The sequence below is a fragment of the Pteropus medius genome, unplaced genomic scaffold, assembly GCF_902729225.1.
Source record: "Pteropus medius unplaced genomic scaffold, Ma_sr-lr_union100, whole genome shotgun sequence".
In the NCBI taxonomy this organism is placed as follows: Eukaryota; Metazoa; Chordata; class Mammalia; order Chiroptera; family Pteropodidae; genus Pteropus; species Pteropus medius.
The window spans coordinates 11,297,820-11,314,779 of NW_024349803.1; the positions used below are offsets into that span (position 1 = coordinate 11,297,820).

Consider the following 16,960-nt stretch of genomic DNA (forward strand, 5'->3'; position numbering starts at 1 on the left):
TTTTGAAGCCTTGAGCAGAGATCACTTTTATTGAAATGGCTTTGTTTTAAGAAAAGGAAAAGAGACAGAGAGCCGAGAGACAGACTGCTGACAGATACTTGGGGGTGGCCGGACATTTCTGCCTCATGCTATGTAAAGAGGGGCTTCCTGGACCATACATCCAAGCCACTCATTCCACAAACCAAGGTCTGCCCGGGCTTCAATGCATCTTCTTGAATACTTGCTTGCAGATCACACCCTGCACTCTCATCTCCTGAAATAAAAACAGATGCTTGTCATTATCCAGAAAAGGTCACACTTGGTGCTTAGTGCATCTAGGTGCAGAAACTTAAAAAATACTCAGGCTGCTGTTTTTCCCAAGACTTGGTTTGAACCGACCAATTCCTTGGAAAGTTGGCTGAACTGGGTCAGTGGAGATCAGGCCCGACAATGGCCTATAGACAGAACTACTGGGGAATCAGTGTGGCTCAGAGCTGACCAATAGGACCTTCTGATGCCTCTCTTCCCCTTCAGGGGGCCAAAGGCTTTAAGAGCCTCAGGCCTGAACCCAAGAGGGTCTGTGACCAGGCTTGGGAGAAATCAGGCCCAGACATAGGGCTCGACCCTCAAAGGGCTCAATAAGCTGCTGCAGACTAGGGTTGCAAACTAGCATGGTGGTTCCAGGTTTCAGTTACACGCTGGAGTTACCTGGGGAGTTTGAAAAATGCCTAGGCCCAGGCTAGACCAGTTATATTGGTACCTCAGTGGGTGGAATACTGGAGTTGCTATTATCAAAAACTTCAGGTAATATTAAATACAGGCAAGAAAGCCCATGCTCTGCTTATAGGGCAGCCCCTGCTGAGTGTTGCCAGGGGAAATGACAGCACAGTGCTGCCATATCTTCCAAGTTTTTTTTTTTTTTTTTAAGAGGCTGAAATCAGAATATTTATGTGACATCTAATTTTTAAATTGTTGGCTAAAGAAGTTTGAAGCCCATTGATGGTCAAATAAAAGAGACCTGTGGCCCCCAGTTAGCAATCTCTGGCACAGAGCCACAGAAATATTGCGCTGAAAGGACCAATAGAGATCACATAATCTACCCTTATTGCTCTGCAGTTGAAGAAGTAAAGGCCCAAGGAGAAGATGCTCAAGGTCAGGCACTGCAGCCCAGGTTCTCTGTACTAACCTAAGCTGGCTCTGAGACAACGCCCTTGTGTCTCTTTTCAGCATGCACTTGTCTATCCCAAAGCTCTTGCAGACCCTGATCTTTGCAGAACCCTTATGTGGTAGAATGGCATTTTGCAGATGAGGCTGAAGGAAGGCACTCAAAGGCACCCAGTGAGTCAGGATTAAAACCCACATCACCTGGACCAGGCTCCTTCTCAGAAGGAAGGTAGTTGCGGAGTTTTAAGGGGGAAGAAGGAGTAATGGGAGGTCTCCTTTCAGAAGACATGTTTTAGTTTAGCCTTCCAGGGGCTAAGGCACCTATCCTCAATTTGTGCTTGCTTTTCCCAGATAATGGATGGAGTAGAAGTTTCTTTGATCAGAGGCCCCAGATTGAAGGACAGGATGAGTGAGACCCACACTTGAGCTGAGAATGGCTTCTCCCCTGACCTAGACTCCTGAGATCATGTCTTAGCGAACTCTCCTTGGTTCTTGTCTGCCACAATTTGGTATGGCAAAGATAGACATCACTTGGGACCAAATTTAGTGCTGCCACTTTCTAGCTATGTAACCTGGATGTGAATCTCCATGTCCACATCTTGAAAATAAGAACCATTACAGTACCTGACCCATAGGGCTTCTGAGAGAATAGAAACAGATTATGAAATGCAAAAGGGCTTAGCTCCATATCTCATGTTTGGAAGATGTACCTCCCGACCTTCTCCCTCTGATTGGACAATTTGGTCAGCCTAGACCTTGAAAAATAATGCTTTTTCTAAAGACACTCAAGCATCTTCTCCAGGCCCTAGGAAGAGAAGCTTCAGAGCAGAACCAAGGCCCAGCCTGGCCTGCCCTACTTCCTCACAACCCCAGGAACCTACCAGGTGCAGCTCATCACCCTCAATCCACTGGGTCCAGCCGCGTCCCTCCTTTTCACCCTTCTGCACACACAGGAGCTTGTCCCCATCCCAGCTCACTGTGGTCTGCCAAGCAAAAAACAGTTGTCAGTCTTGAGCAAGAAGCCCCTAGAGGCTGCGGGAGGGGCAGCCCCAACCTTGATGATCCAGAGTGTGCTCAAGTCAATTTCATCACAGAAAATTTGTAGCCTAATACTCCCGGTCCATCACATGCTCTTACTAAAATATGCAAATCAGTTTCACAATTTACAAAAACCTTCATAAAAAGTCATCAGGGCGGGGCTCTCAGTGCAAGGCTTGAGAATGGGACTGAGAAGGGAGGAGGGGCTTCCTGGGGCTCAGCACTGTATGTGGGCAGGGGGGGGGCTGCTGTTCTGCATCCTGCTGGTGTAAGGTGAACTTCAGAGTTCCCTGCCCATCGCCAGAATTCACTCACTCACTCATTCATTCATTCATTGTTTCAACATTTGCAACGTCTTGGGACACCAAAAAGACCCCACTTTTGCCCTCAAGGAGCTGTTCATCTCACAGAGAATGATCTCAGACATAAATAGCCAACTGTAGGTATGAACAGCAGCTCTTCCAGGCACTTCCTGTGCCATCTCTAAATCCTATTTGGAGCGTGGATTAGCATCTGTTTTGCAGATCAGGTTAAGGGACTTGCCAAGTTCATCCAGATGGTCGCTGGCAGAGCCAGGTCAAAGCATAGACGGGTGGGGCTCTGAAGTCCCCCTCCCCACTGGACTACACTGCTTCCCTAGGCGCCCAGTGTCACCAGAGTTACAGACCAGAGGCTGCAGAAGCCCAGATGAGAATCAGAGAAGGGAGGCTCTGGGAAGAGAAGGTACCAGGGCTGGGCCTTGAAGGACATAAGAATGGAGCTGAAGCAGAGGAAAGGAAGTGCTGGGGAGAGGGGTTTTCAGGGGACCACCATGAGATGAAAACACAGAGATGATATGAAAGCACAGACATGCTCAGGAAGCTCTTTGGGAGGGTCTCGGGGGAACCGCAGGAGAAAGGGGAGGAAGCCTCTGGCTATGCTGTGCTCACCACCATCCCCACCCACCACCTTCAGGCTCTCACATCTTCCCTGAGCCCTGCTAGGTGCCGGGTGTGCTGAAGGGAAGACAGCATGAGGAGACCAGCCTGTGCCAGCGGGAGACAGCATCGTCTTATTGGAGCAGCCAAAACCCTCCCGGAAATACGAGGCCAAAGAGTCTTGGAATTTAGAGGTGAGACAGTCCAGGAGCTCGTGGTCTAGACTGGGACATGTGTGCAGGTGTGACAGGCATCTCCTCTATTTGCAAACACCTGCTTCCCTCTGGACAGCTCTTTCATATGAGGCAATTCCACATAATGAGCCTTGCTTCCTCACTGGAGTGGTTAGAACTCCATTTGCCCCTTGTTCACTGTGTGACTCTGAGCGAGTCCCTTCTCTGGACCCCAGTGTCCTCAACTGTCATATGAGGGGATCGGAGGCCATTAAATCAGAGGCTCTGGCTTTACAGAGGTAAGGTTCTAGGAGTTTTGTGTTACCGGCCTTGCTCTGCTGAGCAAGAGCCAGATTAAGGATAGGAGAGAAGGAGAAATCTGAGAAATGGGTGTGAAGTGAGCGGGGCCCTGTAGGAGGGCCACCTTCCCCTGCCTCCCCAACCCATCTCTTTCTTGGGCTTGCTGGTCACTGCTGCCCTCTGCTGTTGGGATGGCACCTACAATGAGACACATACACAAGGGTGACAGGTGGGGAGCCAGCTGTGTTCCCCCAACTTTGCACAGGAATAAAAATAAATCCAACCTCTGCTCTTGTAGCCTGTTCTCAAAGAGAGATGGGGCACAGGAGGACTTGGGCTGGGGGTGGCTCTTCTCTCTGGTTCAGAGATCACTTGGGGCACATGTCCAGCCCCAAGCCAGAGAGAAGGAGCAAACAGACTCGGTGCCCCCTTGTTTCTCAGCACAGAAAGACACCCAGAAGATGTCTGCTAAAGTCTTTGGGGGCTGCGGAAAAAACATGGGCGTTGTGCTAAGAATTGGAACAGTCCCCAAGAGGTACACCCTTCGTTTCAATCCAGTCATAGCTGGGTATGGCTGCTGGGAGCCAGGGATGGGTCCTAGAGGATTACTGCAGAGAAGGGCAGTCAAAGAAGAGCCAGCCAGTTACCACTCAGTGTAGTAGGCGCTGGGATTAGGGGCAGCACAGGGCCTGCAGTGCCCAGGAGGGCTGTTCATTCTTACAGAAGACATAAGCTAGTTTTCGAAGTGGGAAGGCATTCCAAATAGAGTGAATAAGGATAAGCAAGCCAGTGCTGCAGAAGCCACCCTGGAGTTAAGGACGGGGAGGAGCGAGGCTGGAGCAGAAGGGGCCACAATGCCAGACTAAGGACTGGGATTGCGGCCTGGAGCACGTTTTCAATGCCTCCTAATGCTGCCTGCCACCATGCACAGCCCAGGCTCTGATCTGCTGGGTGTAGTGATCAGGGAGAGCACTCACCAGGTGGGCCAGGGAACCTGCTGGGCTGTCCTCTGGGTTAACGAGGCCTGGAAGGTCAGCCGTCATTTACACTGGGATTCCGGTCCTGCCCCCTCCCACTGAACAACCTCCACCTACATCACGTTGACTCAGTATTGTTAGCAAAGAACATATTCCCTGGAGTCAACAGACATGGGCCCTTTGTTCCCAACTCTGTGGAGTGACTTTGGGCAAGGGGATTAGCCGCTCTGAGCCTCAGTACTCTCATCTACAAAAGAGGGATGAATGGAACCTACCATGCAGACAGTTTCATGATAGTCGCCCCCCTATCACACTGGCTTTGGGCTTGGCTGTGTGACTTGCTTTGGCCAATGGGACATTAGCAAGCTTGGCACAGGCGGTGCCTTCATAAGCACCTGAACGCTGGAGGTGTGTCCTCTCAGAGCCCTCCCCTCTTGGAACGGAGCTGCTGTGATTTAAGGAGGTCCAGGCTATTCAACTGGAGAGAATGGCCACATGGAGAAGTCTTGGAGGACAAGAAAGAGAGGTTACTGCAGGAGAAATGAGGCCCCGACTGAGCTTTCAGGTGAATGCAGTCACATGGAGCTGAAAAACTGCCCATTCAATCCACAGAACATAATAAATGACTGTTGTTCTAAGTTATTAATTTTGGATGGTTTGTTGTGTTGCATTAGATAATCAAAGGGCCTACTATACCAGGTTGTGTTAAGGATGAGAGAAAAACCATCGACTGCCTAGGGCTAGCATGGGCGCTAGGTAATGTGGAATCATGACGTACAGAGCTCAGACATGGATGAGATTTGCTTGTCGAAGTTGAACAATTACTAAAGTCTCTCTCTCTCTCTCTCTCTTTTTTTTTTTTAAGTTGGAGGTTTGCGAAGAAGCGATGAACATGCTATTCACTGTGGCTTAATGTCTCAGAAGTGGCTTCTCTTCCAGGAGACTTGGCTCTAAGTGGAGACCTTGCAGGGGCTGCCTGCTGAGCTGGGTGCCCAGGAGCTCGGTAATGTTCGCTTCCCCTATAATTTAATTAGTCTCTGTTTAAACAGAAGATCTATTTGGAGATTCCCATCAATAGCTGTGATGGTTCCAAAAACTTGATTTAGTTCTCCCACCTTGTTACCCCGCATTTGTGATGGGTATGGATTTTCTTTTTTAAGCTTTGTATCCTGTGAGAATAAACCAGCCATTTGCCCAGAGGATCAGATTTTCCTAAGGACAGAAAAGAGTCAGGAAGGAGGATAATTACCTAAAAACAAATGAGAAGAAAGAGGGAAAGAAATCATATTGCAAGGGGAATGGGTAACAAACAATGGTCACTTGTTTTATTGTGACACAAAACAACTTTTGATAACAACCTTCCCCAGGACCCAAGAAGAGGTCATTCTATGACCTTGCTCTGTGGTAAGCAGGCGGCCACCTTTGCTAGACTAGGAGCAGCGAAGTCTGGGATAAGGATTCAGGTTGTCCTGTGATACCAGATCTCAAAGGGTGTTTAAGAGCTCATTGCATTCAGTTTTCTAGCTTGGACACTCACCACTGCTTAATCCATTTAGTCAGGGTCTAATGGGAGAATTTCAGCCAAGAGGATGTTCCTGATGCTTTTGAAGGAGAGGCAGGAGCTCTGAAGGCTGAGGTGGACATGGGGATGGGCAGTGCTGCCTCCAGCCTCCCACCGCTATGGGCTCTGGACTCCACCTTGGAAATGAAGCCCAGACAAATCCAAGGACAAAAAAGAAATATGGCCACAAGCAACCCCTCTCCTAACAATAACTCTCACCACGCAGACCACCTAGCGGTCTGCAAATAGGCTGAAGCCCAGGGCAGCTTGCTGTAAAGCAAAGCTGGCCTAACTTTTCTGTTAATAACTAATATCCTCCAACAACACTTTGGCCTTGTCAGCAGCTTTCCCAGAAAGACATGTACCAACAGATGAATGAAGACAGCTATGCATCACTCTGATGACAGACTGTCACTTTAAAAGCCATTATCTAGCTCCCCTGACTATTTAGAAAGTCCGGCTGGCACTGCTGCATGGGGACCAGTGACACTGAAAACCAGCTCCTGCAGGCGGCCTGAGAGAGTATGTCCCAGGGAAGTCTCCAGGTTCCCTTGCCATTGCAGATGACCTGTGCTGGGGGAGACAGACCATTCCCTCTAAATAGAGACATCTCTTGGCAATGACCTATCCCAAACCACAACCAGTGGGATTCCAGTTGGCTGCTAAGAATTTGGGACATTCGTTGCAGCTACCACATGCCCAAACACCCACTCCAGAGAGCAGGGGGATGATCCCTCCATCCTCCCCCACCCAGCTTTAGGAGGTCCTCTGCTTGTGGACCACCTCTCGGAGGGCTGGGTCTTGTCCATGATGATTCTGCCTGCAAAAGCCAGAGTCAGAACGGAACCAGGTCTGACTCCAAAACCTGTACTCTTTAAATCCAGGGAGAAAACGAAAAATCGAACAGTGCCTAGATACTTCCTATAGATGATGTGAATCGATAAATGATGCAATTTGGCCATTCCTCCCGGAGATTGATTTCAAAGTGTGCTGCACCCTTTTAGGATTCCTGGGACAATAAGGAGGTTCTCAGCCTCTGCTGCTTGTGTTAAATAAGTGAGAGGATGGGAAGGGCAGGAAAGGTAACAGAGAACCTGCTAAATGCCTAGTTCTGTGCTGGGAGGGTTCCATGATTTACTTGATCTTCAAGTTTGAGAGCTGATAAAAATGAGGCTGAGTTAAGTAACCAGCCCAAGCCACCTAGGGGTTAGGAGTTGAGCCATCACATAAACCTCATTCTTTCTGGCCGAGGAATCTACTAGCCGCCTGTGAAGCCAGTGTGAGTGGATGGGCTGCTGCTTCTCTTCTTTTGATCCCTTCCTATAGGGCTGGCAATTATCTAAAATCAGCATATTCAGGGGAAAAGCCGATGCACTCTAAAAGCAGATTAAAACTAAATTAATAAGGCCGTAAAATGTGAACGAGTAATTAGAGACATAAAAGCTGTTAAAAGCAACTACTACAAACCAGTAAAGGCATGATAAGGCCTTTGTGGGCAACGGAAGAATGCAATTCTAATACCGCGAAGAAGCTGACAGCAAATGATAACAAATTTTTAGGACAAACGAAATGATAAAATGTTAAGATTCATCTTGATGTGTCATTTAAAAAATTCCTTAAACATTTACCATTGCCCAGAATCAATTTTAAAAGAAGAAACTGCCAGAGAGCTGAAGGCACTGTGAGGCCAAGGTTCTGGATGGGGGAGGGAAATGGGGCCTGGGATGGTCACAGGGCTCCTGTGGAACTGTTCTCAGTTTTCTAGAGCCCAGCAATGAGGGCGGTTTGAGGCTGGGCTGGACCCAAGCTCTGCCCGCAGCCTAGCAAACACGTGAACTGGTAACGATCCCACTTGTGTTCTGTGCTGAGATTGTGATGGGCACCCAACCCAACCTTCGGGGTTAGAGAAGGCTTCCTGCTGGAAGTAACAGGGTCACTGTCATCACTGTCAACATCACCATCCTAACATGTATTGAATGCTCACCATGTGCTGGGCAGGATATTAAACAGAACGTGGGTCATAGCAGGTTGATTCCTTAAACCTTTTGGAGCAGTCACACTTCTCCCCACTTTACAGATGTGAATACCGAGGCTTTCAGGTCACCCTGCCATGAAGTAGGGAGATGAGATTTGACTCTAGAACCCATCCATGCTCTTGGCTACAGTGCTCGGCAGTTCCCTGATCTAAGCAGACCTCTGAATGAGCAGTAGGACTTTGCAACACAGATCTGTGCAAGGAAACAACATTCAGCAAGTGTGGGCCCCCTATCTGTACAAGCAGACAGAAAATTCCAGCAGAACTGGAAGTGCTGGGTAGAGGGAGGTGATTGTAGTTATGCAAGTGGGAAGGCCCGTCATCAGCCTCTGAAGTGGGGACAGAGGGAGAGTGGGGAAGGCTTCCTGGAGGAGGTAATACTGGAACTGGAAGTAATGATGGAACCAACGCCAAAACCCACGAGAGTGAGGTTAAGTAGAAATTGGAAAGGAGGCATGAGGGACTCCCAGGCAGAGTGAACAGCCTGGCCAGATGCAGGGAGGTCAGGGGCTACATGAGGGAGACTTCTAAACGTGCTCTGTCTGGCTGGACTCTCTTGGCACAACCCTCCCCATGGAGCCTGACTCTGTACCTCCAAGCCCAGAATTTACTGGGAAGATCACTCACAGTCTCTCTTCTTCCTCAACTTCACATCTTTGTGGCTCCAACCTGCCAAACCTAGTGCAACGGAAATCCAGGTGTCTGCTTATCTGGCAGGCAGAGCTAGCTCTGCTACTCAGGTCAGTGTAAGCATTATCAGGTCCATCTGAAGAGGGGGAGGTGTGAGTAAGAGAGGGTCCATTCTGCCAGAGTTCTCAGAGGGGGTCTGAAGGGCAGAGTCCACCACCAAGGCCTCATCACTTTTAAGGAGGCTCTGGCCTCTCTTTTTTATCTTTCGAGGCGAACAGAAACAAACAGCTCTCAGAAGATAAGAGATGCTGGGTTGGTCACCGGGAAAGAGTGAACAGGTCAGGAGCTCCTTGCGGTCTGGGATCCTTTTAGTCACTGCAGGGTATCAGTGCCCACCTTAAAATCTATGGAAGGGAGAATGCACATTACCATATGTTGAATGAATGAATGAATGAATGAATGGCAGAAAACATTCCAGGGGTACTCGTAATTTTTCTGGCAATGAACACCCATTTTTTTTTTTTTTTAGACAAAATATCCCAGGCAATGTGGCTGTTTATCTTTCCATAGATTAGCCTTACAGAATTGGGTTAGCCATTGGCACGACACTGGCCCTGATTTTCTGAGGCCTGGAGTGCCTACTCATCATGCCTAGGGCCACACAGCCAGTAAGAGTATTAGTCATGGTTTAAAGCCCCTTCTGCCTAACTCTGAACCCATGGTCTACCCACTGTTCTTCCATAAACAACTTGCTGTCATCACCATGAAATAGCACTTGGCAGGTTGTGGGCCTGGGTCTGGCCCAGCCATGGGTCAGCAGTTCACCTGCCTGAGCTGGGCATTCAGGAGAGACCCAATGACAGCCTTGGATAGAGGCAGGCCTGAGCTCCAAACCATGCTCACCTCTTTCTAGCTGGATAATTCCAATCAATTACTCTACCTTCTGAGTTTCCATTTCTGCATCTGCAAAATGGGCTAATGAGCCTGCCACAGAACAGAGTCACAATGATTGGAATGAAACAATGGATTGCAAGGAACTATTTCCGTGCTGGACACATAAAATACTCATAAAATACTCTCCTCTGCTCTTGCTCTTGCCCAGCCTGGAGAGGTACGTGTCCTTTCAGGCCTGCCTCTGCTCACGTAACCCTGCTAACTTTTCTCTGGATGGCCAGTATGTCCCTTTACATGTTACCACCCCCAGAATTGGTCTCCTGGAGGACATGGTTTATAAGGTGAGAGAATTAACAACTCATATTGCTGGAGCAGTTGAGTGCAGGCTTTCCTATGTCTAATCATCACCAGGGAGTAGGTATCCCTTACGTTATAATTATCCCCATTTTACAGACAAGTAAAGGTTCAGAGAGGTGAAGTAAATGGCTAAAAGGCAGCCAGTTTGTAAGTGGCAGAGATGGAATTCCAAAGATGAACTGGTTACAGAGCTGAACTGGTTACAGCTGAACTGGTTACAGCTTGGCCAGCATGCCAGGCCCTGCCTAAGAGGGAGCTGGGCTGTGGATAAGCAAGAGCTTGAAGGAGAGCCAGGGACAGCTGCCCTCAGCCCTTGAAGCTGGGGTTCTTGGCCAGCAAAGTAGCCTCCAAGGTCAGGGACGTGTGTACAAGACCTTACTTCCCTGCACTTGACGTATCCATCCCATGACATTACTACTTCATCGTGGACACTGCATTTATGATTTCAAGAGCCTCACAGAGAAATTAAACCAGAGCTCAGCACAACGAGACTCCATCTCTCTCTGGTAACAATCTAGAAGCAGACTGCCAGGATCCAAACCCTGGCTCTGCCAGCTACCTGATCTCAGACAAGAGATATCTGTTCTGTCTTTCATTTCCTTCACATATAATACAGGAAGAATTTTGGCATCTTCATCATAGAATTGTGAGGATTAACAGAACGAATGCATGGAAAGTGCTTAGAATTCGTAGCATGTGGGAAATACCCAATTTACCTGGCGATGGCAATGGCAAGTGAATCTTCAAGTAATAGATACGATCAGTGACTAACATTTATATTATTTGAGGTTCTGCTATTTTTACTCACTTGACAAATACATTGACGCCCCCTGTACTGGGCACGGGAAATACTAAGGTGTAGGCCCCACTGTCTAGAATCTCAGAAGAGTTAACAAATGTCACAGGTACCCTGGAGCAGCATTTGCAGAGAGGGACGGTGAAGCGGGAGAAGATGAGGTGGGACGCAGAGTCAGGACAAGATAAATGGAACAGTTAAGTCTGGGTTGGTCGTGGCCACGGAATAATTATCTTCCAGGGGGAGGAGACAGGGGACTTACCCTAGGGAGGTGAGCAGAGGTGCAAAAGTGGATGGCAAGTGAAGGCACCTAGGAAGGGTGGGATGAGGCCAAGCATAAGGTGTGGGGTAGAGAATGGGGATGGAGAGGCAGGCTCAGCCATGTCCTAAAGAGCATGAGTGCTGCCTGGTTTTGCCTATTAGTACTGGGGAGTCTCTAGGGGTTTTGAGCTATGAGTAGCATGATTAAATTCCCTTTCTTAGAGTGGGAAGGATGGGCTAAAGTGTTGAGGATGGTGGAAGGGAGATACATGGGAAGAGGCTGCAGTCATTAAATGAAATAGTCCATGGAAAGAACTAAGCCTGGCACACAGTAAGCACAAGAAATGTTAATTGTTATTATTATTCCAGGCAAGAGATAGGCAGACTGTGGAGATGGGGAAAGGGGAGAGAGAGGCTAAGCCGCAGAACCTATGGAACTTGTTGACTGATTGCCCATAAAAGCTTTTCATTTATCTTCCCAGTGATCATTTACATGGCGATGTAGCGGTCTACGGAATTAAAAAGCCACAGTCACTCTAACCACCCATGGTTATCTGGCACTTAGGAACACCAGCAGGAAGTGGCCTATTCTGTAAACCATACAAAACAGGAGTCGGGGAGATCTGAAGGCAAATCACCAGCAGTGTAACCCTGGGCGGGTCCCTCAGGTCCCAGTTTGTGACATGGGAGAGCAGCACCCTCTCTCTAGGATTGCTGGAGATTTAATGATGTATGTAGAGAGCTAGGGCAGGGCCCTCACATGGCGGCTAAGCTTACATGGGTCGTTGAGGATTATTACCACACAGCTACAGATAACCTTTGTAAAAATAGGTACAGCTTTTTCTTTTCAATGATTTTCCTGGAATATAATCCTATAAGTGAGATCTCTGAGTCAAAATGTAAGATGACTTTTCTGACACATCGCACATTGTCAGACGGGATTTTTTCCCCCTCGTTTTTCTGAGAGCAGGGCCAGTCTGTCATCAGGTTGGCAAAGGGGGGTTTTGCAGCCTGGGTTCTCCTCCATCTCTACCTTCATCCCCATTTTGTTTATAAGGTTCTTCCTCAGAGGGCTCCTATGCTATCCTTGAACCCTCCGCAGGCAGGAAAGGGGAAGGCAGACAGGAAGGAAAGACTTATTAACATCCTGCATTAACAACAAGCTATCACTCTCAGGTATTTGAATATTAAAGGAAACACCTAGGGAAGTCTTTGAAAAGTTAACCAAAATAAATGTGCTCTAATAGAAGCGTTTCCGGCAGCCTGACAGAGACCCGGGGTTTCCCTTTGAAGGACAAGGATATACACATATCCTTGTGTGTGTGTGTGTGTGTGTGTGTGTGTGTGTGTGTGTGTGTACTGGGAGGGGCCGGAACGTTCTAGCACAACTCAGTTTATACAACAAAGACAGCTACAGAAATGCTTCCCAGACAGGAAGCTATTGTGAATCAGGCACGGTCCTTGCTCTAGGGATTTCAATCAATTCCAAGTCAAATGTGAATAAATCCTGATCACATGTGAAATGCCTGCAAGAGGACCTGGGCTGCAGGGGCTGGTTCTCAGACTCTCCTAGGGAAAGGGGGCCCTAAGGGTAGTAGTCATTAGCTTACAGTCTCCGGATGCCTGCAGGGGAGGGTGAAGGGGTTTTCCTGCCCCCGCTCCCCTCTTCTGGTTCAAGGCCTTGTGGAGCCCGGGGTCTGGATTCACTGTGAGGGCCTGGACATCCTTAGACTCGATGGTAAACCCCTCAGTCTAGGGTATCAGAAGGGCTCTGGCCCTTTGCTGGCACAGTATTGCAGCCTCATAAGGCACTGTTCCCTGTCCTATCTCTCTGGCCCTCAGAATTTGCCATGTGAGCAGGAACCATGATGCCCATTTTGCAGATGTGAAAACAGGCATCATGTCCAATCATTTAAGGTCACTCTGCTCCACATCTTCATGCCTTGTCAATACTGTCTGAGCTCACCTCCCGGGTGCGATGAGGCTCACAGTAAGAAACTGGAGCGCCGGCCCTCAGCGGAGCTCCTTGGGACACCTTATAATAGAGACTTTTATCTCGTCAGAAACCTTACTTACAGAACAGCAGTTCTGGGGACCAAGAGAGGAAAAGTGCTAAAATCATTTGGTGCAGGCATGGCGCGTGTTCAGTACACGTTACTTTCCTTGGTGTGGCCTAACAAAACACAAAACCTAACAAACCTGTGTAATTATTGAAAAGCTACTTTGCAAATTTTATTTGGGTTGCTTTAATTCTTCTTTTAGTAATCCTCAAAAGCATGCTGCTGACACCGATTTCAAAGGTCAGAGAACTTTAGCTAAGACATGAAAGAGACTCGGTGTCTCCATCCTGGAGTGGACCCAGGGGAAGGCTGAGTGCCTGACCTGGACACGGGCGGCTCTCGGAAGGCGGCCAAATCCGACGGCATTCTCAGCTCCACAGCCCAGGGAGTTAACTCAGCCGTTGGCATTGTGTTTTTTTAAAATAAGAACCAACAAAATCTTTTTAATGAGTCAAGAACAGGATCAGAAAGCTGGCAAGAATTTAAACTAGTGTTAATGGCAGTTTGGTGGATTTCATGTATTACCACATATAAGTAGATGGATGGATGGATGGATGGATGGATGGACGGACAAATGGAATTAAGAAAGTCAGAGAGGGAAGGGAAGGAACCATAGACGGGAAAGATGCCCGAGAAATATCATTTAGTGAAAAAACAATATGCAGAGGAGTGGGGGGTCTTCCTTCCTTCCCTCTTTCCCTCAGTCCTTTTCAAGAAAGATTTCCAGACAGATCCACCAGACACAGTAACAGTGACAACCTCTGGGGAGTAGGAAGCAGGCCAAGAAAGGGAAGGGGTCCTTTCCTTCCTAATCCACTCTCCCCCATGCGATTTGAATCTTTTTTCCTTTTACAATAAAAACAAAGAACCCCACAGAGGGCGGAGGGCTAGAAGCGGAAGGCAGCTCTGTGGAAGGGGTCATCCCGAGTTCAGAGCTGGATAGGAGGCGAGGCCTCAGCCAGGGAGGAGGCGCCAGGCTCCGGAGTGAAGAGTTGCCTCCTCCAGGGAAAACCTGACCTGGTGTCCGTGGTGGGATGACAAATGGCCCTTCTGCCACCACCATGCAGAGCCAGGCTCGTGGCTGTGATTCCTGGCTGTGGCTCCGTCTGCTCCCACAAAAACTGCTCGTGCTGGGGGGCTAGTTGGAAACAAAGATCCCAGTCATTCCTCATTCTGAGGGATTCTCGGGTCCAGGAGTGGGGAACACTATTTGAAGTCGAGGAGCACCTTCCTTTTTCAAGGTTCCCTACCCTGCCAGAGCTGACGACCGCTAGATTCAATACATGATACTGGTTTCGAACTAGGCCAGAGAGTACATATGAATGCACGAAGCCATGCAGGCAGTGGTGGAGAAAAGCTGTGTCTAGTCTATGCATTTCCACCAAAATGACAACCCCTGCTGCTCATGGGTCATGTAAAACCTGAACAGACAGAAGAGACTGGAAATGCAGGCTGAGTAAGCCGGGGCTAACAGACCCGAATCCCTCCATGCCTCAGCCTGGGAGACTCCGGGGCCATTGTAGGTGATTCCAGGGGTGGACTGCAACGTCCACAGGAGTCAGACAAAGGACTAAACCGGCCAGCGGCACGTGGTTCTCTACACCTGGTTTTAGAGAGACGTTTCTTTACTCCAAGGCACTGGTTCACACGCTTTAGCTGCATCAGAACCACGTGGGGGCACACTGAAACCCAGACTGCTGGCCCCACCCCCAGAGTTTCTGATTCAGTAGGCGAGGGGTGTGGCCGGAGAACCTGTGCTTCTGTCACAGTCTGGTGATGCTGCTGCTGCAGGACTCCACTTTGGGAACCCTGCTTTAAGGAACCCATGGTGAAAACAATGATAATGGGCCCGCTGATCCTCGACTTCAGGTAACAGGGTGGGGTGAGGACTGGGGCAAACTGGAGAACGTCCCGTCTAAAGGGAGCAACTGTGACAGCGTCTCAGGAAGCCACGTGACACAGGAATAATCAGACAACTAGTATTTTTGGCATCTTGATATTTTCTTCCTTTGGTAAGAACAGCAGAAACATGGATTTTTCTGTGACATCTTACAACCTTTGGCCATCGCCGACAACTGGCTCTGAAATTTTTCAAACGTTGTGCAGGCCAAACACAACATATCTGCAGGCCGGATTTCACCCTCCGGTTGGGAACCTTATCTGTGTTTCTATGGGATAGTCAGGGTCAGAGACCTCTGAGGCAGGAAGCCTTGGAGAGGAAGGTCAGCCTGATGACACCTCCCGAGCAAGGGCTCCCCAGAGTCTGTCACGGCCACATCTGGGGTCTCTACCGGGTCCTCATCACTCTCCTCTCCCTTGGCCACATTTTGCACTCCAGCCACATTGAAAATCTTACAGATGTCACCTCCCTCACCTCCCAAAACCTCCTCCCTCCTCCCGACCAGGCCTTTTTGACCTCTGGGCCTTTGTGCACATGATTCCCTCTGCTTGGAATGCTTTTATCCCTTCTCTACATCTGCCCTAAATCCTACTTGCTCTTCAAGGCTCTATTCAAGCTTCCATCACAACACTGGGCTGTAATGGCTTGAAGATGCGTCTGTCTTGTCCACTGGCCTCGGTGCGTCAGGAGGCCTCGCTGCCTCTGGGTCCCCATACCAGGTTCAAGTCCGAAATAATATTTACCGGTGCTGTTCTCTTGGCTCTGGCCTTCCTCTCGTCCCCTTCCTGTTTGCCTGGCTATTACTTCTCATCTATCCTTCAAGCCACAGCTCACACTCCACTTCCTGTGGGGAGTTTCCCTGACCTCCCAGACCCAGGAGGGGGTTTTTCCCTGCCTGCCCTCCCCCCATCAGCACACTATCATGGTATAATTGGCTGCTTTGGTCTGTCTCCCTCACTGCACTGAGCTCCGTGAGGGCAGGGCTCTCGTGCGATTCATCTCAATAACACAGGGGCTGCAAAGATAGAGCAAGCCCCTTGAAATGCTTGTAGGACCATGAGAAGAATGGACAAATGAATAAACAATCCCAGGTGAGAAATGAAACTCTTGGAATGTGCTGGGAAGAACACATGAGAATAGGGGTCCTCAACCCCTGGCCGCAGACTGTTGGGAACCAGGCCGCACAGCAGGAGGTGAGCGGCAGGAGAGCAAGCGAAGCTTCATCTGTATTTGAGCCGCTCCCAGGGGCTAGTGTCACCGCCTCAGCTCCACCTCAGGTCATCAGGCATTAGGTTCTCATATGAGCGCTGGTCCCTGGTGCCAAAAAGGTTGGGGGCCGCTGAGAATTGGCTTTCGCCAGTACGGCTTCTGGCTAAAAGGTGCAGAGTGTGTGAAGCAGAAGGGGTTGTGGTGAAAGTTATCTTTAGCAGCCACCTTGCTCAGGATCCCAGCCAGCATGGCATCTTGGCATGCGGCCCCCCTCCACTCACAAGCCTGAGGCTGGACAGTTGCTGCAGTCCTATTACCCTAACCCTCCCGCAGCCATGCTCTTCACTATGGTCCACCATCCAGTTGGGCAGCCGGGAGAAAGTGGCAAGGCAGGGGGCCAAGGGAAGGCTGGAGCAAAGGGGCCGTCCTTCCCCCAAAGGGAGACAGGAAGGTAAGTGAGTGGCCATCTACTGAGTCCCGGGACATCAAGGGTGACCACGAGTCCCGCACGATTTCATCTAGTTTGCCCAGCTTCTGGGCTCCCACATCTGCTCACCTACCATTGTCTTAACACTGGGATGAGAACTGCAGGTGGCCACCTGCCCCTCCCTCCATGTCCAAATCCCTCCCTTCCATCCCCTTTTCTTTCATCATCAAGTACAGAAAGAGCCTCCTCCACAATTCCTGGAATCCCCTCCTCTGGGTGCTT

The 16,960-nt window shown here is 49.3% G+C and overlaps 1 protein-coding gene across 1 annotated transcript in view; it reads right to left on the bottom strand.

Annotated features, from left to right (window-relative positions):
- The window catches only part of RBP1 (retinol binding protein 1), a 19,969-nt gene continuing 3,009 nt past the window's right edge, over positions 1–16,960 (bottom strand). Inside the window, 2 exon segments of the mRNA XM_039837301.1 lie at positions 1–253; positions 2,025–2,126. Of these exon segments, the coding sequence (XP_039693235.1) occupies positions 200–253; positions 2,025–2,126 (156 nt within the window). The 3' untranslated portion in view covers positions 1–199.